This window comes from Columba livia, chromosome 23 (genome assembly GCF_036013475.1).
Source record: "Columba livia isolate bColLiv1 breed racing homer chromosome 23, bColLiv1.pat.W.v2, whole genome shotgun sequence".
Taxonomy (NCBI): Eukaryota; Metazoa; Chordata; class Aves; order Columbiformes; family Columbidae; genus Columba; species Columba livia.
This window is the reverse complement of record NC_088624.1, coordinates 1,890,360-1,912,829: the sequence shown is the minus strand read 5'-3', so window position 1 is coordinate 1,912,829 and position 22,470 is coordinate 1,890,360. Positions and strand designations below refer to the sequence as shown.

Genomic DNA, 22,470 nt, shown 5'->3' with positions numbered 1-22,470 from the left:
TTCGCCCGCGGAACCGGGCGCTCCCGACCTTCCCAAGATGGCGCTCCCGCAGGCCTGCGCCGCTTCTCGTACCGCCCTTCCCACAATGTCCGCCCGACCTCCCCGGCATGGCGCCGCGGCCCCGCCGTGCCCCGCCCACATCCGGTCCGGCCGGCGCAGACGCAGGAAGGGGTGAGGGCCGCCATTTTGTTTGGCGGCGGCTGTCGGCCGGACGGCGCCGCGGGGCCGCGTTTCCGGGTGCGGCGGGAGGAGGCGGCGGGTGAGCGCGGGGGCGCCGGGCGGGGGGGCCGCGGTACAGGGGCCTGTGGGGCGCCCGGGGCCGGCTGTGGGGCGCCCGGGGCCGGGTGCGCTGCGCTGGGCGGGGGGGGTTTCCAGGGGAGGCCGCGGTGTGGCCGGGACCCCCCGCGGTGGGGATGGGCAGAGGGTGGTGCGGGGATCTCCGAGGAGATTTTCTCCCCCTCTGCTCCCCCCATGTCACGGGAAGGCCCTTGTCCCGTTCTTCCCTTCGCCCCCTCCCCAGGGGTCTCTGTGTGAACAGCTGCTCTGGGGGGTTTGGGGCCGGTCCCGCTGCCCTGGGACAGGGGATGGTTCTCCCAGGCCAGGCCTGCGGTCCCCAAGTCCAGTCTCTCCTCTAGGCCGGGTCCTGGCAAACTGGGACCTGAGCAGCATCTACCTGCGCAAACTGGGGCGCGGGGCGGCGGATGAAGCGCCCGGTGGAGCCGAGCGGCCCCTGCTGCTCTGGGCAAACGGAGCCGCCCCGCGCCCACCTCACCGTCCGGCCTTGGGGACCGAATTCCAGCTGCCGCTCTGCACCCCAGACCCCCCCGGAGCCGCGAGCAGACGCCAATAAGTAGCTGATTGTCTTCCCTTTGGGACGGTGCTGTGACCGTGAGCAGCCGCAGCCTTTCCCCGGCCGGGACTCAGCAGAATCGACGCGGTTTGTGCCCGTTTGGTGTGCGTGGCTCTCCCCGCCCTGTCCCCTCTGCGCCCGTCGGGGTGTCGCTTGGTTTGGTGTTTGTCACGGAGAAGCAGCGAGCGCAGAGCTGGGTTGTGCAGCGTCCTTTTATGCTCAGAGACAGGGTATTCAGGGGTTTAACTCGAATCCCGGTGCCGTTGAGCATCGGGAGGAGTCGCCGGCTGCCTCCTGACCCTCGGCTGGCGGGTCCCTGTGTGTGCCGAGCTCCTCACAGAATCACAGAATGGACTGGGTTGGAAAAGCCCTCAGAGATCATCCAGTCCAACTCCAGTCCATTCACTAGATCATGGCACTAAGTGCCATGTCCAATCTCAGCTTAAAAACCCCCAGGGCCGGTGAGTCCAGCACCTCCCTGGGCAGCCATTCCAATGCCTGACCACTCTCTCTGCAAAGAATTGATTCCTAATATCCAGCCTAAATTTCCCCTGGCAGAGTTGAAGCCCATGGCCCCTTGTCCTATTGCTGACTGCCTGGGGGAAGAGCCCAATCCCCACCTGGCTAGAACTGCCCTTCAGGTAGTTCTAGAGAGTGCTGAGCTCAGCTCTAAGCCTCCTCTTCTCCAGACTGAACAAGCCCAGCTCCCTCAGCCTCTCCCCATAGGTCTTATGGCTTCGTGGCTTCCCCGCTCCGCGTTTCCCAACACGGGCCGGGAAGGTGTCGGCAGGAACCGGTGCAGCAGAGCTTTTGCGTGAGAACCATTGCGACGAACCGCAGGCTGAGCGGGAGCCCTCGCAGAGGCGCCGCCGTCCCGAATCGGCCTCGTTTTACCTTTGGCAGGCTCAGCTGGTGTGAGCGTCGCTGCCCCGCTGGCGGCTGCCAACGAGGGCTCAACCTGACCTGGCTCCCGTCTCCATCTCCGCCGCCGAACGAGCCGGTTTCCAGATGAGGTGTGAATCCACCCGGCTCCAACAAGCTCTCCGGGGCAAAACGACCTGGCGAGCGCGTCCTCTGCTTGTCACAGCGTCCTCTGCTTGTCACAGCGTCCTCTGCTTGTCACAGACCAGCTGCCGTTCTTGTCTTATGGAGTCGTTGTCCCCAGGGGGTCTCAGCCGGGGAGATGTCCCCTCTTGGCACACCGTGTGCCAGCGGCCGCGCTCTCCCGCTCGCAGCCGCGTTGCTGGAATGCGAAGGCAGAGCCTGTTTTCCTGTGGCCGAGAGCACAGACCCCTCTTTGTGCCGCGGGGACGGGGGAAGGTTTGGCGTTGTCCCACCACCGCGAACAACACGGGAACTGTCACCCGCGCTGCGCCAAAGCGGTGCCGTCTGGAGCGCGGTGTGCGCCCGGTGCCGCCGTTCCCAGCCGTTTGGGTCTGTTCACGGCACTAAAAGTCGGTTCTGCGGCTGGTGCCGCAGACGTGTGGTGCCGCACGGCTTTTGGCTTTGGCGTTAGACCCCGAGACGGACGTCGCCGTGCGGAGTCGCTGCTCCGCCGCGGTTGGGTTTTCCACCCTTGCTTGGCCGCGTTACCCCCGAGGTGACACATGCCGGTCCCCCCGCGCTCTGCCAGCACCGAGGTGACGGGGCACGTTCCAGGTCAGGGCTCGCTTCCCGCTTTGCTTCACTTGAAAGCGCCGTGTCGAGCACTCTGGTCCGTGTCTGACCTACTTACTTACATCTGGCAGCTTGGACGGGAGGCAGATCTGCTCTGCCAAAGAAGTAGCTTTCTGCTGAGGAGCGAAGGTGGGAGGAGGGAGCGGGGGGTAAGTGCTCTCCTGACGAGGGGCCGAGCGTCTTGGGTTTCGGCTCTTGGCTTTGCCAGGGTGGCTCTGGCACGGGCGCAGCTCCCGGGACTCGCCTCTCGCTGTTCAAAAATCAAATGGGCTTTTCCAGAGCTAAACCGGCATCTTCGGTGCAAACTTCGCGGTGGGGCGGTGGTTGTGGGAGCCAAAATGTGCTGCGGGGTCGCGTGGAGCTGCGGCTCAGGTGCCTTTGTGGTCCCTTCGGCCCATCCCCACCGCCCGTCCTTCCTCTGGTGTTTCCCACAGAACTGTGGCAATTCCTGCAGCGCGGCAGGACCGGCTGCACCGGCCCCGTGTCTGCGGCGCAGAACGTCCCTCCGGCAGCGCCGGGGAATAGGAGCAACTGCTGGGTGGGTGAGGGGGCTTGTGGGGAGCTCCATGATCTCGGTCCTGGCAGGAGCAGGGGAGGTGAGGAGCAAACACTGCTCGGTTCGGCGCGGCTCGCTGGGTTCGGCGCGGCTCGCTGGGTTCGGCGTGGCTCGCTCGGTTCGGCGCGGCTCGCTGGGTTCGGCGCGGCTCGCTGGGTTCGGCGTGGCTCGCTCGGTTCGGCGTGGCTCGCTCGGTTCGGCGTGGCTCGCTGGGTTCGGCGTGGCTCGCTCACAGCACAGCCTCCAGCCATCTGCGCCCTGGGGAGACGGGGCCGTCGTGCCAGGCCCTGCGCCCCGGGGTGCTGGTTGCTGGGGCTCGGTGCTGCTGCGCTCGAGTGGCCTTGTTGGGTCTGACCTGCTGCTGTGGCACTGCTGCGGTGCCGGGCTCGCTCCTGCAGCCATGCACGCTCTTGCAGCGATGCGCTCTGTCCTGCATCAGTGTGATCTCTTCCAGCGATGCGCTCTGTCCTGTATCAGTGTGATCTCTTGCAGCGATGCGCTCTGTCCTGTATCAGTGTGATCTCTTGCAGCGATGCGCTCTGTCCTGCATCAGTGTGATCTCTTGCAGTGATGCGCTCTGTCCTGCATCAGTGTGATCTCTTGCAGCGATGCGCTCTCTCCTGTATCAGTGCGATCTCTTGCAGCGATGCGCTCTGTCCTGCATCAGTGTGATCTCTTGCAGCGATGCGCTCTCTCCTGTATCAGTGCGATCTCTTGCAGCGATGCGCTCTCTCCTGTATCAGTGTGATCTCTTGCAGCGATGCGCTCTGTCCTGTATCAGTGTGATCTCTTGCAGCGATGCGCTCTGTCCTGTATCAGTGTGATCTCTTCCAGCGATGCGCTCTCTTGTAACAATGCGCTTTTGCAGCGATGCGCTTTCTCCTGCAGCGATGCACCCCTGCAGCAATGCGCTCACTCCTGCAGCAATGCACTCACCCCTGCAGCAATGCGCTCACCCCTGCAGCAATGCGCTCACTCCTGCAGCAACGTGCTCGCTCCTGCGACTCTGCACTCCTGCAGCGATGCGTTCTGCAGTGCTGGCTCATGCCCAGGGCCTGTCTCTGCTTTTGCCAAAGCAACTGAGCACCCTAAGTGTCCCCTCACCTGTGCTGGAGCCTGGCTCGGTGGCCTGGGGGTGCTGGTGACTTTGCCCTGGAGCTGGGAGTGACGGGGCTGCATCCCCAAGGACCAGCCGAGCCCATCGCCGAGCGCGCCCGTCTGTCCCACCCCGTCACTAGACCAGTGTCACCGCCAGCCCTCCTCTCCCCCAGCGCCCGCTGTGAATTTGCAGCGTGTTCTTGGCACCCGCCGACCCGAGGAGCAGCCGAGCGCGGATCCTACGGTGCGGAGAGCTCGCCCTGACGGCGCTTGGCTCCGCTTCCCCTTGGCATCCGCACAGGCGCTTCCTTCGCGCTGCCCCGGCGAAGGGATCTCACCACAGTCTCCCCCAGCAAGCGCTGCGTCGCCGTTCCCCGTCCTGCAGCGTGGATGTGTGAGATTTCTGTAGCTTTAAGCTCTCGCACAAACGTCAAGCGTAAGCGCGTGTCCCAAAATAACACTTAAGTGCTGACTGTTCTACGGTAGGTTGTAAATTTTCCCCTAATGACTCTTGAGTGCCAACCTGGTTAGAGGAAAGACGCGTGTCTTTAGCCAATTGAATTTTTTAGGGTTTTCTGAGTGGCTGCTTCCTTTCCGCAAAGCCGTTGTGGCTTTGGGGTGACTTTATTCCTCGGCGATGACCGTGCCGCCTCCCAGCGACTTGCGCTCTGCCTCCCTCGCTTCCCCTGTGTGTTCTGGGTGGCGAATGGGCGCATCCCTGCTTGGCCTTTGCCTAGGAAAACCCTGAGAATACTTGGCTGCGTTTTGTGGAAACAGCAGGAGACTTGGGCTCCGCTCGTCGCCTTTGGGGCCGCTCCTCGGAGCAGCTCTTGCAAAAGTGTCGAGGCGGGAAGGTGGTGGCCGGGCAGAGCCCCAGCACCTCTGGCCTGCAGGAGAGAGGTGACAGAAGGTCCTGGAGCTGGAGGTTTCTGTCCCCAAAAGCAGAGGAGGAGGAGGGGAGTGAGGAGGTGGGAGAGACCCTGATGGGGGGACTGTCCCCTCTGGTGGCTCCTGGCCCAGCCCAGCGGGACCTGGACAGGCTGGAGAGTTGGGCGGGGAATAACCTAATGAAATGTAACAGGGGAAAGTGTAGAGTCCTGCATCTGGGCAGGAACAGCCCCAGGTTCCAGTGTAGGTTGGGAAATTACATATTAGAGAGCAGTGTAGGGGAAAAGGGACCTGGGGGTCCTGGGGACAGCAGGGTGACCATGAGCCAGCACTGGGCCCTTGTGGCCAGGAAGCCAATGGTACCTGGGGTGGGTTAGAAGGGGGTGGTCAGTAGGTCAGAGAGGTTCTCCTGCCCCTCTGCTCTGCCCTGGGGAGACCACACCTGGAATATTGTGTCCAGCTGTGGCCCCTCAGTTCCAGCAGGACAGGGAACTGCTGGAGAGAGTCCAGCGCAGCCACCAAGATGCTGGAGGGAGTGGAGCATCTCCCGGGTGAGGAAAGGCTGAGGGAGCTGGGGCTCTGGAGCTGGACAAGAGGAGACTGAGGGGGAACCTCATTAATGTTTATAAATATATAAAGGGTGAGTGCCATGAGGATGGAGCCAGGCTCTTCTCGGTGGCAAACAATGATAGGACAAGGGGTAATGGGATCAAACGGGAACACAAGAGGTTCCGCTTAAATTTGAGAAGAAACTTGTTGGGGTGAGGGTGGCAGAGCCTGGCCCAGGCTGCCCAGGGGGTTGTGGAGTCTCCTTCTGTGCAGACATTCCAACCCGCCTGGACACCTTCCTGTGTAACCTCATCTGGGTGTTCCTGCTCCATGGGGGGATTGCACTGGATGAGCTTTCCAGGTCCCTTCCAATCCCAAACATACTGTGATACTGGTGAGCGAAGGGGCCAAAGGGCCACAGGGCAGGATGGGTGCGCTCGGGTTGGTCTTAAGCATATTTAAACACTCTGCTTAAACCCAGGAGGCTGGTGCAGGGGTTTAAACCGGAGCCAGTCCGGCCGTGTTTTAAAGGCACATTGACTCCCCAGCCAGGCTCCGGCGAGCAGCAGCGTGTGTGTGTTTAGCTCGTGGGCTTTCACCAGGATTTGGTTTTGACGGTTGTAACCAAACCCCTCGGGTTGGGGACTGGGCAGACCATTGGCTTTTCTCCTAAAATGCCCACGCAGCCCGCTGGGTCTCGTGGTGCTGTGACCTCTTGTGGAAACGCTGCCCGTTGAGCCCACACTGGAGGGCAGAGGAGGAAGAAAAGTCAGACCTTGGCGTTGCTTCTGCTTGTTCCCGACCACTCGGGTACTGGGGTGAGTCTGGGAGAAATGAACGTGCTTTTTCTTCCCAGCAGAGCCTCCCCTGCGCGTTTCGCCGCCCCTGCCTCGCGACTCAGCCCTGCGGACGCTGCGGCGGCTGGCGGCCTCAACTCAGGGTGGCAGGCTGGAGCCGGAGAGCGCGGTTCCTGCTCCCGTCCATAAGCTCAGCGCCGCGGCGCGTCCGGTGCTGGTTGAGCGATAACTTTGCACGCTGTCGGTTCTGAGCGACGCTCGGGTTCGTTCCGTGTTCCTTGCTCGTTGCCGGCGACGCCGCAGCCGGGCAGCGACCAAAGGCTGACGCTGCGCCCTTGCAGGGAGCCTTAGACACAGCTCGTTAGCGCTTGCCTCTAAATGAGTTTGGCGTGAGCACGTCCTGGCACCGCTGGGGGGCTTTAAAAGGCTCTTGGATGTGGCTGGAGCTCTTTGCTCCTGCGACCACCGAGGTTTTTCATGCGCCTCGAGCTGTGTCATCTCTGGCGTGCAGGAGATGTTTTTATCTGAACGCTGACACCGCCAGGCTCGGGAGCCGCTTTCCATTTGGCGGCGTATTGTTCTCCACCGGGCGCGGACCAGGCGGCGCGTTGTTCCCAGCCACGCGGGTCACGTCGGGAAGTCCCTGCGACTGTCACCGCTTCCTCCGAACAATCGGAGGTGTCCCTCGGAGAGAGCGGCGGCGCAGAGCGGTTCCTGCCTGTCCCCCCGTGTGCCACCTCTCCCTCCCCGGCTTCCTTTCCCTGCCCGCCTGGCACACGGGACAGGGAGAGGCAGGGAAGTCCGTGGTTCCTCCTGGGACCGGCTTTTCCTGCTCTTCCCTTTGCCTAATGTCAGGACACGATTCCTCGCTCCTGATTAAAGGTTTCCTCCGCCAAGCGAACCCAGCTGAGCCCGCTGGGGAGCTGCTAAAGACCCGCCTGACTCCGGGGTCCCGGGGACGGGGAGACACAGGCTGTGGAATTCATCCCCGAGGCGTTTAGAAACTTTTGTGTCCGGGGTTTTGTTCAAAAACGCATTGTCAGTGACCGGGGGTTGTTAATAATTCACAGCGAACGTCTGAGTCCCGCGGGGCCGGAGCGTGTCTGTCTGTCTGTCTGTCTGCGCGCAGGGATGCACCGGCTCTTCGAGACGCTCCAAATCGAGATGGCAGCTCGCTCTCTTAAAGCATGCTGATACGGTTGTTTTAAAAGCCTGAATGACCTTAAATCCTGCGATGGCTGTCTTTCAGGATAAATTATTTATGGTGCGTGTTCGAGCGCCGCCGGAGCCCTCGCTCCTCAGAAATGTCAGGCTGCGGAGGACACGGGCTCTGAATGTGGAAGGGTTGTGAATGTGGAAGGGTTGTGAATGTGGAAGGGTTGTGAATGTGGAAGGGTTGTGAATGTGGAAGGGTTGTGAATGTGGAAGGGTTGTGAATTTGGAAGGGTTGTGAATTTGGAAGGGTTGTGAATTTGGAAGGGTTGTGAATTTGGAAGGGTTGTGAATTTGGAAGGGTTGTGAATTTGGAAGGGTTGTGAATTTGGAAGGGTTGTGCTGGGGGTGACCGAGGCTTTGGATGGGAAGAGGTGGAAAACAAAGGTGCCCGTGGAGGCGGGGGCGGGAGGGGAGGGCGCTTGAGAAGGTCCAGCCTTGGAAGTCGTCCCCAAACCGGTACAGCCGCATTCTGCAGCCGACATCAGAGGCTTGGAAATTCCTCTTGATCTGCAGTTCAAAGCCGCTGCCTCCCCAAGGATGGAGCCGCTTCATCTCGGGTTTGCAAATGCGGCCTCGCCTCGGCAGCCGCCGGAGCTGTGAAATACAAATCCGCCGCGGCGCCCAAATCCCCCCGAAAAGCGAGGAAAGGCGCTTGCGGCGTCTGAAGGTCACGGCTGCCCGTCCTGCTGAAATGCCAACCCCAGGGATGAGCCGAATCCGGGGCTGCTGCCTGCAAAAGGCGTTTGTTTCATTTCCCTTCACGCCAAACGGGGACTCGCAAAACGCCTGAAAAACGTGGCGTGTCATCCTGTCCGCGCCAGGTCTGGCTAATTCCCCTGTTCTAGAGGAGGAGGGGAGTGCTGAGTGTAACGTTTTGGGGTCTTAATAGTGGTTGGACCCCGGGTTGGAAGGGGAGCGTTGGCTGGAAATGCGGGACTGCCCCGTGTCGGGTTCCAGCTCTGCGGGGTCACCTCCATCTCAGCAAAGTGTCTCTCCTCCAAAGTGCTTTTCACACCTTGTCCTCCTCCTGCTTTTCTCGCAGTTTATTGGGTTTTAAAAATTATTATTTTATTTTAAAAGGCAAACTAACGCACAAACTGCCCCTCCCGGCTCCGCCGAAGACGAGTTCTCTGCGCTTTGATTAACGGGTGCCTCTCGCTGCCCCGATTCGGGGCTTTCAAACCCCTTTCCCCGCAAGCACAACCACGGCGTACGAATCCCTCAAAGCCTCGGATCCGCTTTGCTGAGAGGATCCCTGCGAACAAGGAACAAAGGAGAAGAAACGCAGAGAAACGTTGTTGGAGCGACACTGTTTCAAAGGTTTCCACAAGGCATGTGCCAGACGTTAAGGGCTGGTAAGAAGTGCTGGGAGAACCCCCTTCTTTTTGCTTTTCCTGGAGGATTTAGGTTGTGTCTCTAATCTTTACCAGCCGTGTCTGTCTTTGTGAACATTAAAGATCCAGGCTGTATTTTCAAGCCACAAATCACTCCAGCATTCCCACCCGGAGGCTTCGGCTTTTCTCGCGGTGTGAAACAACCGGCGGCCGCCGTGTGTTGAGTTCCGTGCCTCTCGATTTTGGTTTTTCAATGTGACCTTTGCTGTTAAACCACAACAAGGCGAACGGGGCCGTGCGCCGAGACGAAATGACCCGTTTCTCGGGAAAATTCAGCTCCGGTTTCTCCTCGAGCCGCTTTAGTTTCAACTCTTCTCTCGCTCTTCTAGGTCAGAGCGTTTATCCGAACGCGGGTTTTGGTGCAGCGCTGGTTCTGAGGGCACGTTAGACATGGGGAGATAACGACTCACGGGTTTCTTTGTAGAACACCCCTCTCCTGGCTGTGCACACAGGAGGGGTCACTGGGATTGTCCCCAGCTGCTCTGCTTGACGTGTGGGGCAGCAGCGCAATGGGGGAACCCACGCAATGTGTTTCCCTCACAGACATGGCACCGACATTTTTTCTGACAGCTGACAAATCCCCGTCCGTCTGTCTGTGTCCGGCGAGGCCGTGTGTCCCCGTCCTGGGAGCGTCTGAAGGGGCTCGTGTCGCCCCCAGTGCCATCGAGGCGGGAAGTGTCACCCTGTGAGTAGGAGCAGGAGCGCAGCGGGGGGTGACGCGGGTGTTTCTGTCCCCGTGGGCCGGAGGTGACAGCGCTGGCACCGCTCCCGCGCTGGCTCGGGCCTGTGACACACGAGAGCGAGGCCGGAGTCTCGTTACCTGGCACATTTCTCAGCTCTATCTCTGCTAATTACCTCCCGCTGCCGGTGTTCAAACAAGCTCGGGGCTCTCCTGCCTGTCCCCTCCTGTTGTCATGTCACGTTGTCACACCGTCCCCCCGATGTCACGCTCTGCCCTGGCACCGGTTTGCGCCGTCCCAGCCCTGCGATCCCGCCGCGGGCTGGGAAGGATCGTGGCGAAAAACCATTCCTGTTGCAACACGTCCCGGCAGCCCCGACGAGCACGTTCTGAGCCGCCTCTGATCTTGCTTTGATGGGACAGGTACAGGCCGAGATCTCGAGTGACTTGGAAAACGCCGGAAAATAAAGGGAGGAACGTCTTTGCGATGGGGGTGTGCGTAGCCGAGGAGTTTCTCGCTCGGTAGAAGAGCTGCTTTTAATTAAAAGGCGGTTTATTTATTTCTCTTCCCGAACCGCAGAGAGCTGCCGGTTTGCTGAAGGGCAGAGGAGCCGCCGGCATCGCGGCGATGCTGCCGGTCCCTTCTTCCCGTTCTCAGACTGCTGCTGTGACACGAGTGGGGACATCTGAGACGTGAGGACGGACCCGCTCTCATCCCCGCCTCCCATTACTTTATGTAGCGCAAAGTCTCAAAAGGGACCTGGATTTTAATACCTGATAAAACCATTTCCAAGGTTGTGGGCACCTGGTTTCAGTGCCTGGGTCATAAAGAAGCTGGATCCATCACCTCGTTGCGCGTCCTGGAGGTCGGGGATAAGAAGCTGGAAGCTTCAGGTGTGAAACTGTCCTGTTTTTACCTTGTGTTGCTATTGTGGGCCCTTTAATGGGTATAAGGAGCAGGTTTTCCTGGGGAAAGCTGTCTGCGGGGTGTTCATCCCCTGCCTCTTGGGCTGCCCTGAGCACCTGAAACTGCCGGGGTGGCGAGCGAGGCCGCCAGTCACCGCATTCCTATTCCCTGAGCCGGTGCTGCCGGGACGGCCCGACCTGCTGCTGTCAGAGGCACGAGCACAGCAGGGCCCCGTCCGGTGATCTCCCGGTGATTCAGGTTCCTCTTCCTGTCCCCGTTTCCTCCGTTCCCAGTCTCCGGTGCCGACTGGAGCTACCGGGTTCCATAGAGCCCCACGGGTGAAGCGCTCCGTGGACCGGGAGCCGTTCTGGGTGAGCCGTGAGTGCAGGATGGATTCGTTTTGGGTTTGTGATGAGACGGATTGAGCTGTAACCAGAGCGGGGTTGGGAAAGCTTGTTTCGCCACCTGCTTGGACAGCTTTGGGGGTTCTTTGGAGCTGGGGAGCAGAGTGGGGTACGGGCAGCCTCCTTGGGAGGTCAGTGAAGTGGGATCCGAGCGGCCGGGGCTGTTTGGGGACAGGGATGTCTGTCCTTGGTGCGAGCTGCAGGACAGCACTGCGCCGCATCTTCTGCGTTCCGCTTGGGGATCCGTCGGGCAGGTTTCGCGGCGTCGGTGGCGGGAGGGACCCGCTGGGGACACGTGCCAGCGCTGGCCGCGTCGCCGACAGGCTCCTGTCGCGCTTCCACATGCGGGAGCGGGGCTGGTGGCGCCGGGTTAGCTCGGTCGGGTTTGCTCTGCGCGGCGAGACGGCTGCGTGTAAAATGTCCTGAGTTTCAGCTGCAAGTGCTGCGCTGGGTGGGGGATCCCTCGTGATTTGCGGTGGGGATATTGTCCTGGGACCTACTGCTCCAGGCTGTTGGGAGAATCCGGCAGCTCTGTGGAGTCAACTGGAAGAGAACAGCCCCAGGGCGCTGCCGCGCCAGCCCCGGGGCCGCGATTCTCCTCATCCGCTTTCCCCTCTATCCCTGACGCCTCCTCCCTCCCCGCAGGAATGAGTGACCGCGCTCGTCCCCAGCGCTGAGCAGCTGGAGCCGCCGGGAGCCGGGCCAGGATGCCGATCCCTCCGCCCCCACCGCCGCCGCCCGGCCCGCCGCCCCCTCCCACCTTCGGTCAGGTAGGGCTCTGCGGGTTGTTGGGGGGGCGACACGGCCTGTCCCTCATGGTGCTGCTTTCCGGCGCCTCTGCGTTGTCCTTGGACTCCTCAAGTCCACCCTGCAAGAGCTTCGGGTGACCCACGGGCTGTGCCTCAGTTTCCCTTGCAGCAGAGTCTGTGCATGGAAGGGGCACGTGTGGCTTTTCTTTACATTAGTGTCTTCTGCTCCACCATGACTTGGGGAGAGCAGATGTTGCACGTGGCTCTAGCTGAGCTGTGTTTTTGGCTTAGGTAGGACAGGAGCTCAAGCTTGCCCTGCAGAATGGGGACATCACCTCCTGGGGCAGCCACGTTGCTCTGGACAGTTTGCTGGCAGGGGGGCCTTGGGGCTCGGCAGAGAAGTGGGGTGCTCCTGCTCTGTGATTTGGGGTGTCCACACGCGCAGACAAGCTCCCGCTGAGCTGCTTCTTGTCCCCAGGCAAACACAGAGCCGCCGAAACTGAGCCGAGAGGAGCAGCGTGGCCGCGGGGCCCTCCTGCAGGACATCTGTAAAGGGACCAAGCTAAAGAAAGTGACACAAATCAATGACCGGAGCGCACCAATCCTAGAGAGTGAGTACCCGCCTGGCACGGCCCCAGAGGCGCTCAGTCCCACGCTGGGTCCTGCTGTGCCCTTCAGGACAGCTGCTGGGCTCTCACCCGTCTGGTTTCCAGCAGCTCCTTGTTGGAGGAGCTGGTAAGACCGGGCTTAACCTCTCTGCCTCCTTTCAGAGCCCAAGGGCAGCGGTGGCGGCAGCTACGGCTCCAGCTCAGCTGCAATCCAGCCGAAGGGCGGCCTCTTCCAAGGTGGTGTCCCCAAGCTCAGACCCGTGGGAGCGAAGGACGGCGCAGGTAATGGCTGGCGGGCTGTGGTTTGCATGGGGGTTCCCTGGGGGTTGCGGATCTTGCCGTGTTTGCTTGGGGATTTGAGCTGGTTAGAGGCGGGGACCCCAAATCAACATCCCCGCCGCGGTCTCCTACGACACAAACCTCCTCGGAGGGACCAGGAGTCGCGTGTGTTGCTGAACGTTTCTCTCTGCTGTTTTCTGTGGCAACCTGCCTTCCAGCGAGCCAGAGAGCAAATAGCAGCGGTGAGAGAGGAGCCGTGTGTGGCTGAGCGCCGTGCCAGCTCCCTGCCGGTGCCAGACAGCATTCCCCGCGGTCTGGCCCTCCCCGGCCGAGCGGGCAGCCTGCCCTGCGCGGGCTCGGGGACGGAGCACGTCGCTCCCGCTGACTCCTGTGCTGTGCCTGACTGGTAACTCCTCTTTCCTTCCCTGCAGACAGCTCCGGTAAGCAAACCCTGCAAGTCCCCGGTTCCAGAGCAGCCGCCCCCAGGCCCCCGGTGCCAGCCAGCAACAACCGACCTCAAGACGATGCCGACAACAGCCGGGCGTCTCCGCCGGAGCTGCCGCGCACGCAGAGACCCTCCCTGCCGGATCTCTCCCGGCCCAACACGGCCGGTGGCACCGGCATGAAGCACAGCTCATCCGCCCCGCCGCCTCCCCCGCCAGGACGCCGGGCCACCGCGCCTCCCGCCCCCCCGCCGGCGCACGGCACCAAGGTGTCCTCCTACAACCGGGAGAAACCCCTGCCGCCCACCCCGGGACAGCGACTGCCCGCGAGCAGGGACGGACCCCCTGCTCCGCCGCCCGTCAAGCCCCCTCCCTCCCCAGTTGCTATCCGAACAGGGTCAGGGGCTCAGGGCCAGTCTCTCGCCCCCCCGCCGCCCCCTTATCGGCAACCCCCCGGTGTCCCCAATGGCCCTTCCAGCCCCATCAACGAGTCGGCCCCGGAGCTGCCGCAGAGACACAACTCCTTGCACAGGAAGACGCCGGGTCCCTTGCGGGGGCTGGCGCCGCCGCCGCCCGCCTCAGCCTCCCCCTCTCTCCAGAGCAGTCGCCCCCCTCCGCCAGCCAGAGACCCCCCCAGCCGGGGAGCAGGTAAGAACCGTCGGCTCTGCCAGACCCGGCTCCTTTGCAGCTGTGGTGGATGGATCAAGCTGTGGGGGTTTTCAGGGGGTTGTGGGGTTGTCGGGCATCAGAACAGGCTGCCCAGGGCAGTGCTGGAGTCACCATCCCTGGAGGGTTGGACAGACGGACATGAGGTTCTCAGGGACGTGGGACAGTGCCAGGGGTGGGTTATGGTTGGACTCGGTGACTCCCCCGTGCACGCAGAGCCGGGCTCGAGCGTGTCCCCGCTGCCGGGAGTGACGGTGGCTTTGCCCCAGTGTCCCCCCGGTGCGCTCCCGGGCTCTGCGTCCCGACCGCAGCTCCCGCCTGGTCCCCTGCCAAGCCGCTCTGTCCCTCTGGCCCTGCCAGAATCCCTCCTTTGAGCTACGGCTGGGGAGCTGCTCTGTGTGTAATTAGCCTAATGTGGAGCGCGAACCACCGCTGTGCACCCCTGGGAGATTGGGCAGGAGTGAGAGGTGGGTCGGAGGGGCCGTGTGTCCCGTCACCACCTCGGTGCTGGTGCGGATGTGGCTTCCCAGCACCGGCACGCAGCTCTTGGCTCCCTGTGGAGCCGCTGCCCTCAAACCCCGGTGTGCGTGGGGTTGTAGCTGCTCTTGGGTTCCCCTCTCGTGCAGGGGGTGACCTCAGTCTGATGGGGTGGGCGGTGATCTGGGGGAGCAGGCTGGCTGCTGCTGCTGCCGAGGAGGAATGCAGATACTGGGAACGAGCAGGAAAAATCTCTGCTGTGCGCACGCAGGAGCATCCCTGGCTGGCCTGGAAAGCTCTGGCGGGGCCGTCCTTGGCCGCGCTGCCAGAGGCAGGGTTTGCCCTAGGGACACCGCGGCTTGGCAGGCGCTGACCCAGCTCTCCCTGCAGCGCCGCCGCCTCCTCCGCCGATGCTGCGAAACGGGGGGCGCGACGCCCCTCCGCCTCCCCCTCCCTACAGACTGCACGGCTCCGCCGAGCCCCCGAGCCGGGGGAAGCCACCGCCGCCGCCAACCAGGACACCGGCCGGGCCGCCACCGCCACCTCCGCCGGTGCGGAACGGGCACCGGGACTCCATCTCCACCGTCAGAGCGTTCCTGGGTGAGTCTGCGCCCACAGCGGGTGCTGATTTCCCCGGAGCTGGAGCTGGAGCTCACCCAGAGCCCCCTCCCTGACCTGCCTGTTTCCCCTATTCTCTGCAGATGACTTTGAATCCAAATACTCCTTCCATCCCGTTGAAGACTTCCCAGCCCCAGAAGAATATAAATACTTCCAGAGAATCTACCCCAGCAAAACAAACAGAGGTAAGGGAGGGGGTGTCCGTCTGTCCTGTGGGGTCTGAACCCCCCTCCTGTGCTCCCGAGGGTGGCAGGAGGTGACAGCAGCGCAGCCATGGCCACTGGCTTGGGGAGGGGCTGGAGCACAAGTGTAATGGGAGTGACTGAGGGACCTGGGGAGGGGGTTTAGGTTGGATTTTGGGAACAATTTCTTCCCCAAAGGGCTGTGGGGCATTGGAACAGGCTGCCCAGGGCAGTGCTGGAGTCACCAGCCCTGGAGGGTTGGACAGACGGACATGAGGTTCTCAGGACATGGGGCAGTGCCAGGGGTGGGGGAACAAGTGGACTCGATCTTGAGGGGCTTTTCCAACCAAAACGATTCTATGATTGTGCCGATGTGACCCCCCCTGGGCTCCTGCTCCACGTCCTCTGGGCTGCAGTGACACCCTGGGGCCTCCACACGCTCCCCGGGGTGCTGAGCCCCAAATGCAGCCCCTTCCACTTGGGGTCCCCGAGGATTTGGGCTGTGTGGGTGTCCCATCCCACCTGTCCCCCCTTTTCCCTGCTGAGCCTGTGCAGAGAAACGCTGCCAGGCTTGTTCGCACCTGTGATGAGGGTTTTTGGTGCTGGGCTGGTTGTAAATGAACCCGGCAGCCGCCTCCGTGGCTGAAGCTGGTGTTGGGCAGAGGCTGGGGGGGGAAAGAGCCCCCGCACACCCCAGGATGAGCCCGAGCAGCCGTGCTCAGAGCCGGCACGGCACAAAGTGCCCTTGCTGAGCTGCTGCTGCACGTCAGCCCTGCGGATCCCGCAGGAGACTCCGGGGAGAACGGGATGCTCATTTATTTTTAGAGCCATGAATGTTTAATGTGGATTTGAAGAGCCCTGAGCTCTCCATCCGCTGCCGCAGCGGCTGCTTTCGAGTCGCAAATCCCAGGCTCCAGATCTCAGCGGGGAGCACGGGGAAGCTGGCGTGGAGGGGGGAAAGCGGCCGCGCTGCATCCCGATGCTCCGAACCGCTGGTTCGGTGTGGGACACGCCGTGCCGGCCGTTTCCCCGCGGGTTCTGGTCTCAATGTGTTTTCTTGTCTTGCAGCAACACGTGGGGCCCCCCCTCTGCCCCCCATCCCCAGGTGAAAGCGGCTGCGCAGGCGGGTTGTTCCCGAGCAGAGGGAAGGAGCTCCCTCCTCTTCCTCAGACGGACCCTCTCCACCTCCCGGCCCCCCCGGATCCCGCATGAGAAACTCCCAGCGGCTTTTCCCCGGACGAGCAGACCCCCCCAGCCCCATGCTCTACACGGGCCCCCCCTCATCTATGCATCTCCCCAGGGACTTGGTGACCACGCCGGCAGCCCCGGTGGGTCCTTTCCTCCTCGCTCGCCGCAGATCTGGACATGAGGACTCGGGGTGGACACCAAGCAGTGGGGACCGGGGGGGCTCAGTGCCCAATTTATTGGGGCCAGGACAGGGCAGGAGACGGACACGGTGACGGGGGAGCAGGGACACCCCGTCAGAGCCTCGTTACCCCACCAGAGCCTCGTTACCCCGGTGCGGCCGATTGCTTTTTTGCACAGGAGCCAGTGGAGGAGCCGGGGGGGTGAGTAGGGACCAACCTGACAGCGTTTGGGGGGGATCCCCCCTCTCTGCTCCCTTGGGGGGCCGTCCCCACTGTCACCCAGTGTTGCACCCCAAAACCACCACAGCCGTTGGCTTTTCACCCCGCTGGGTTGGGACGAGGGGGAGACACCCGGGTTTTAACGCTAAATTACCAAACTAGAGCATTTTAACGGGAAGACACTAATTGTCCTCGGGATGCTGTTACTATGGGGGGGGTCGTTTGTTCTTGTTTCTCACGTGGTGGGGAGGGACCTGGGGACACACCCCTGTGCCGGGGGGGCTCCGGCTGCTGTTTTGCCTTACACACTACCCTGTCCGACTGTTGGTACCACGCTGGTTTTTCTGTATTTACTTGCAGTACCGGGGTGGGGGGGGCTGGACATTAACTGTAGTTACTGATCTCTTTTGTACGTTGTATAAAGCTTGTACCATAGGAAGAAGGTTGGGCGTGCTGCGGGGGTACTAAACCCTCCCCTCTGACTGTTCTGAGGGTTGTTCTGGGGTTTTTTTTTTGTTCTTTTTTATTTCTATGAAGGTTGAAAACTTTCCCCGAGGGTGAGGGACACAGGGGGGTGGGTTGTTCTGGAGAATCAACCTCCCCCCCCCAGCACTGCTGTTCGGTTTAAATAAAGGTTAAAGAAACGGTTCTTCCCAAGTGCTGGCTGCCCCCCCCGGGGAGCGAGGGGCTGTTGTAAGAGGGAACAGAATAAAAACCGAGGAGCTTCACATTGCATTTAAATAAAAGTAATAAAGATACGCGTGTCTGCAAGGGCGATGTCTGGGGGGGAAGGGGGTGCTCTGTGCCTCCCCAGGGACCTCTCCCCTCTGCTGGGGGTGGTTTATGGCCCCAGGGAGGGGGTCAGGCCCTTCCCATCTTCCCGCAGTGTGGCTGGTACTGGGAACACTGGGAGGCAGGGTGGGGGGTGCTCAGAACAGGGTTGGTGGCAGTGGGGTCACTGGGAAGGCATTGGGAGCATGGGAGGTGGGACTGGGGGTGGTGGGGGCACTGGGAAGGGGATTGGGGTGATGGGGGCACTGGGAAGGGGATTGGGGTGATGGAGGCACTGGGAAGGGGATTTGGGGTGATGGAGGCACTGGGAAGGTGGGATTGGGGTGATGGGGGCACTGGGAAGGTGGGATTTGGGGTGATGGGGGCACTGGGAAGGTGGGATTTGGGGTGATGGGGGCACTGGGAAGGCGGACTGGGGATGCTGGAGCACAGAGAACTCAGACTACAACTCCCAGCATGCTTCGCGCTCCGCCTACAACTCCCGGCACTCCCCTCGCGCCATCGCTGATTGGCTGCTCGACGGCGGACCCCTCCTCCGACCGCGGCTCTTGGCGCGGGACCTTGCGATTGGCGGCAGCGGCGGGCAGCGCAGCCAATGAGAGAGGAGGGGGCGGGGCCAGGTCGGGCTGGTGGCGGGAAGTGTCCGAGCCGGGGCTGAGTTGGCGCGAGAAGGTGAGTGGTGGCGGCGGGTCCGGGACACTGCGGGGACACTGGGGGGACAGGGCGGGACAAGGCTGTGCCGGGGGCTTGTATCGCGAATGGCGACGTGGGACAGGGCTGTGGGGGCAGAGCCGGCCGATATGGAGCGGGGGATGTGAGCCGGGCTTGGGTTGGGGGGGGCGCAGAGAGTGGCCGGGAGCCGCGTGGCTGGGGGTCCCCCCGCCTGACCGTTGTCCCTCCATCCGCAGAGCCCCCCACTATGTCCAGCAGCAGCCCGCAGCGCCAGCCCACCATCGGCTTCCCCCGCCGGAGGAGCGCCCGCCGCCTCGCCGCCCCCCCGAGCAAGAGCGGCGCCGACCCCGCCAGCCCCGACCCCTCCGCCCTGCGGCTCCCCCCCCACCCCGGAGCCTCGACCCCCAGCACATGCTCAGCCCGGACCAAAGCGCTGCCCCTGAGTCCCCGCAAGCGCCTGGGTGAGCTCCCCTGTGCCCCCCGGGAAAGGCGGGGGGACGCGCCCCTTTCCCCAAAGCTGCTGTGGGGCTGGGACAGGCAGACGGACCCAGCTCCATCCTGTCCCTCGTGCAGCTGCGTTTGTGGCTCCCCCGCTTTTGGGAGGAAAAGCTGCTCCCGTGGGGCTTGGTGGGGCTGAAGCGTGAAGCTTTTTTCCCCCGGGGAGAGTAACACCGAGTTACAGTCTCTTGTTCGCACCCCCGAGCGCTGGGGTTGGGTCTGTGCGCTCGGCCGCTCCTCTGACCCGTCTGCCCCGCAGGTGACGACAACCTCTGCAATGTCCCCCATGCCCAGCCCTGCTCCCCGGCCAAGCGCAGCAAGGAGAACCAAGGCCGCCGCTTGCTCTTCGGGGACTCCCCGACGTCGCCCGAGAAGCCCAACACCCCGGGGCCCTCCCCACAGCATGGGGGGCAGGAGACCCCCCGGCGTTCGGGGCTCGGTGGGACACCTGCCCGCACCCGGCTCTTCAGGCAGGAAGGTGAGTGTGGTTGGGGAGGGGGGGTCCTTTGGCTGCCACGGCCCCCCCCGAGCCCTCTCCATCCCCCGCACAGGTACCTGCTACCAGCAGGCGAAGCGGGTGCTGCATGTGGCCGTGCCCGAGCGGCTCCACGCCAGGGACAAGGAGACCGGCGTCATCCGGCAGTTCCTGCGGGACCACGTCTGCGGGCGCCGGCCCGGCAGCCTCTACATCTCCGGAGCCCCCGGGACGGGGAAAACAGCCTGTCTGAGCCGCGTCCTGCTCGACTGCAAGGTGGGTGCCTGTTTTGGGGTGCCGGTGGAGCGGATTGGCAGGGAAAGGTGACGGGGACTGGTAAGAGGAGCAAGAGCTGAGCGTGACAGGGCGGATAGCGGGTGGCCGGGGGTGTAATGATCCCATCCCCGGCAGGATGAGCTCGCCAGGAGCAAAACCATCGTCCTGAACTGCATGTCGCTGAGCAGCCCGCAGGCCGTGTTCCCCGCCGTGGCGCAGCAGCTGGGGCTGCCCGCGGCCGCCGGCCGGGACGGCGCGCGGAGGCTGGAGAAACAGCTGACGGCGGCACAGGGACCCATGGTGTGAGTGCCTTGTCTGGGGCGGGGGGGGTCGTGGGGTTCCCCCCTCAGCACCCCAAGTGTGCCTGGTACGGGGAGGCAGCCCTGGTTATCCCTGCTCAGGGTGCTGTGAGAGGGTCCCAGGGGTGGGGGGGCAGAGCTGGGGTTGATCTGTGCTCCCCCCCAACACCCCCAGCCTGTTGGTGCTGGACGAGCTGGACCAGCTGGAGAGCAAGGGCCAGGACGTGCTCTACACCCTGTTCGAGTGGCCACGGCTGCCCGGCTCCAGGCTGGTTCTTATTGGTGAGTGCGTGGCAGCGCGGCACTGCCTGCCCTGGGGACTGTCCCCACGTTGCGGGGGGCCTGTGGAGGTTTGGCTTTGCGCCCCCCTCCTCCCTACCCGCTCCCTCCTCGGGGCGCAGCTCCGTGCTTCCTCACCCCCTGTGCCCGCAGGTTTGGCCAACGCGCTGGACCTGCCGGAGCGCGGCCTCGCCCGCCTCGCCGCCCGCCCCCACGGCGGCCCCCAGACCCTCCGCTTCGCCCCCTACACCCGGGAGCAGCTCGTCGCCATCCTGCAGGAGCGGCTGGGCCAGGTGGGACACGGCGGGGACACGCGGTGGGGGGGGACACAGAGGGGCTCTGGCCACGCTGACAGCGCGCGGTGCCTTGGCAGGTGGCCGGTGACCCTGTCCTGGATGCCGCCGCGCTCCAGTTCTGTGCCCGCAAGGTCTCCGCGGTCTCCGGTGATGCTCGCAAGGCTCTGGATGTCTGCAGGTTGGTGGCTGCCCTGAAACGCATGGGGCTGGTGTGCGTCTGGTGAGCCCACCGCAGGGTGCCCGTGCCGGGGGTGCCCGTGCCAGGGGTGCCCATGCCAGGGGTGCCCGCGCCGAGGCGGCCGCTCTGCCCGGCGCTCAGGGCTGTCTCTCCGCAGACGCGCCGTGGAGGTGGTGGAGCTGGAGGTTCGGAGCCAGACCCTCCTCAAGCCGCTCTCCGGGGGTGAGTAACCGCTGCTGTGCCAAAACCAAACCCCTGTGGGTTGCACCGCCAGGCTGGCATCAATGGGGGGTCTGGGGTCCCTTTCTGGGGCACCTCTCTGTTCCCCTTCCTCACCCTCCCCAAGGTCCCCTGCAGTTCTGTCTGTCCCACAGGTGACTCCCCGGTGTCCCCCATCCCCAAGCGCGTGGGGCTCCTGCACGTCTCCCGCGTGATCTTGGAGGTGTTTGGGGACCAGCTGACGGCCGGTGGCCACAGGGCCCCCGAGACCTTCCCGCTGCAGCAGAAGGTGCTGCTCTGCTCCCTGCTCCTGCTCGCCCGGCGCCTGCGCGCCCGGGAGGTGACGCTGGGGAAGGTCAGTGACGCTGGGACCCCCTCGGGGCTGCATTTGGGGAGCGGGCGGGTGTCCGTGAGCACAGCGTCACTGCTCTGCGTCCCCCAGCTCCACGACACGTACAGCCAGGTGTGCCGGCAGCAGCGTCTCCCCGCCGTCGACCAAGCCGAGTGTCTGTCCCTTGTCACCCTCCTGGAGTCCCGCGGCGTCCTGGAGCTCAAGAAGGCCAAGGAGGCCCGGCTGGCCAAGGTACCGCGGGGGACACGGGGGTCTCGGGGGGCCGGATCCCGCAGTTGGGTGCTGAGCGTCTCGTCTCTCCCGCAGGTGTCTCTGAAGATGGAGGAGGCGGCGGTGGAGCACGCGCTGCAGGACGCGGTGCTGCTGGGCAGCATCCTGGCACAGGGGCTGCGTTAAACCCCCCCAGACCCCCCCGGCAGCCCCTTTTCCGGCTCCTTGGCGCTGCCCCAGGTGGGATTTTGGTGCACTCAGGGTTTGGTTGGAGCAGGGAAAGGGCTCTCAGAGGCTGCTGTTTGTCGAGTTGTGCTCTGGGGCAGTTTTATTGATATTGCTATTAATAATATTATCATTGTTAATCTTGTGTGGCTGGAGCTTGAGCGGTGGGGGCTGGCACCTTCCCAGCCCCTTTGCAGCAGCGGCCGTGGACGGCGGGTGCTCCCAGCCCCCTCCCACCCAGCACCTCTGATCCTGGGTCCTGATGTTGCTCCCAGCTTGTTCGGAGCCTTTGGGGGCCCCCCTGAGCTGCAGGAGGGGGGTCCTGGAGGTGGCAGAGGGGGTGCAGGGTGCACCCAGCTCCAGGCTGTGCCTGGTGGGGGGCAGGGGGGTCCCCTCCATCTCCTGGCATTAATAAAGTTGTTCTGGTTCAGCGCTGGCTCCTGTCTCTGTCCCCCCCTTTCCCTCCCCGCCCCAGAGCCGTGGGGGTCTGGTCCTGTCCCCCCCAGCCCTTCTCCTCCCTGGCTGTGCCCCCCCCAGCTCCTGGCCTGGGCTCCTGTGCTTGTGTTAAATAATAGACACTTTGACCTAATTTTGCAGCTTTCCTGGGTGGGGGCCCCAGGCGGGCGGGGGGAGCAGAGAGGGACGGGGGCTCCATCAATACCCTGTGTCTGGCTACTGTACCATTCAACACCCCCCACCATCCCACCCACGACCCCCGGCTGTCCCCCCAGCAGCTCCCGGCCAGGGAGAGGCTGCCCAGCCCAGTTCTGGCGGGGGGGACAGCTTGGGGACAAGGGACATGCTGGGTCCTTTCCCAGCAGTGGGGAAACTGAGGCAGGGGCAGAGCTGGGGGGCTGGTGTCCCCCCCCAGGGCCCTAAGCGTGGTGCAGCCTCTGGCGGCTATGGGGCTATTTATAGCCAGAGCTGCCATGTGTCAGACGTGTGCGGTGGCACGGGGGGGGACAGCGGGTCCAGCTCCACATCCCTGGCTGAGCGGGGACCGGCATCCCCCGGCTGGGCTGGGCAGGGGCTCTGCCCCACGTCCCCCGCGCCAGCCCCACAGCCGTGACGCAGCCC

The 22,470-nt window shown here is 63.5% G+C and overlaps 2 protein-coding genes across 7 annotated transcripts; both read left to right on the top strand.

The window, feature by feature from the left end:
- The first annotated feature begins 148 nt into the window (after window positions 1-148).
- Window positions 149-17,380, top strand: WIPF2 (WAS/WASL interacting protein family member 2). 6 transcript variants are annotated; one of them, XM_065039353.1, is made up of 10 exons: window positions 150-259; window positions 636-937; window positions 1,754-1,863; window positions 11,660-11,784; window positions 12,242-12,374; window positions 12,534-12,653; window positions 13,082-13,741; window positions 14,627-14,836; window positions 14,938-15,039; window positions 16,105-17,380. In XM_065039353.1, exons 4-10 carry the CDS (start codon window positions 11,722-11,724, stop codon window positions 16,143-16,145), a joined length of 1,329 nt encoding a protein of 442 aa, XP_064895425.1. In that variant the 5' UTR covers window positions 150-259; window positions 636-937; window positions 1,754-1,863; window positions 11,660-11,721; the 3' UTR covers window positions 16,146-17,380. The 6 variants fall into 6 exon arrangements, with proteins under 6 accessions (XP_064895423.1, XP_064895425.1, XP_064895424.1 ...); XM_065039352.1 differs by lacking the exon at window positions 1,754-1,863; XM_065039355.1 differs by lacking the exon at window positions 1,754-1,863 and having other exon boundaries at window positions 636-954.
- Window positions 17,381-17,994: 614 nt separating this feature from the next.
- Window positions 17,995-21,823, top strand: CDC6 (cell division cycle 6). The gene is given in 13 exon segments (XM_065039302.1): window positions 17,995-18,057; window positions 18,059-18,086; window positions 18,323-18,547; window positions 18,844-19,062; window positions 19,136-19,335; window positions 19,471-19,637; window positions 19,810-19,916; window positions 20,067-20,206; window positions 20,287-20,387; window positions 20,545-20,609; window positions 20,762-20,961; window positions 21,049-21,189; window positions 21,265-21,823. Coding segments are annotated over 13 exon segments (1,731 nt in total). The 5' UTR covers window positions 17,995-18,009; the 3' UTR covers window positions 21,355-21,823.
- The last annotated feature ends 647 nt before the right edge of the window (window positions 21,824-22,470 follow it).

What these genes read in the sequence shown, in the direction of transcription:
- WIPF2 (XM_065039351.1), top strand. Translation starts at nt 11,722, where the DNA reads ATGCCGATCCCTCCGCCCCCACCGCCGCCGCCCGGCCCGCCGCCCCCT. An exon ending in GAGCGCACCAATCCTAGAGA is followed by an intron (nt 12,375 to 12,533) that starts GTGAGTACCCGC and finishes GCCTCCTTTCAG; the next exon opens with AGCCCAAGGGCAGCGGTGGC. An exon ending in GGGAGCGAAGGACGGCGCAG is followed by an intron (nt 12,654 to 13,081) that starts GTAATGGCTGGC and finishes CCTTCCCTGCAG; the next exon opens with ACAGCTCCGGTAAGCAAACC.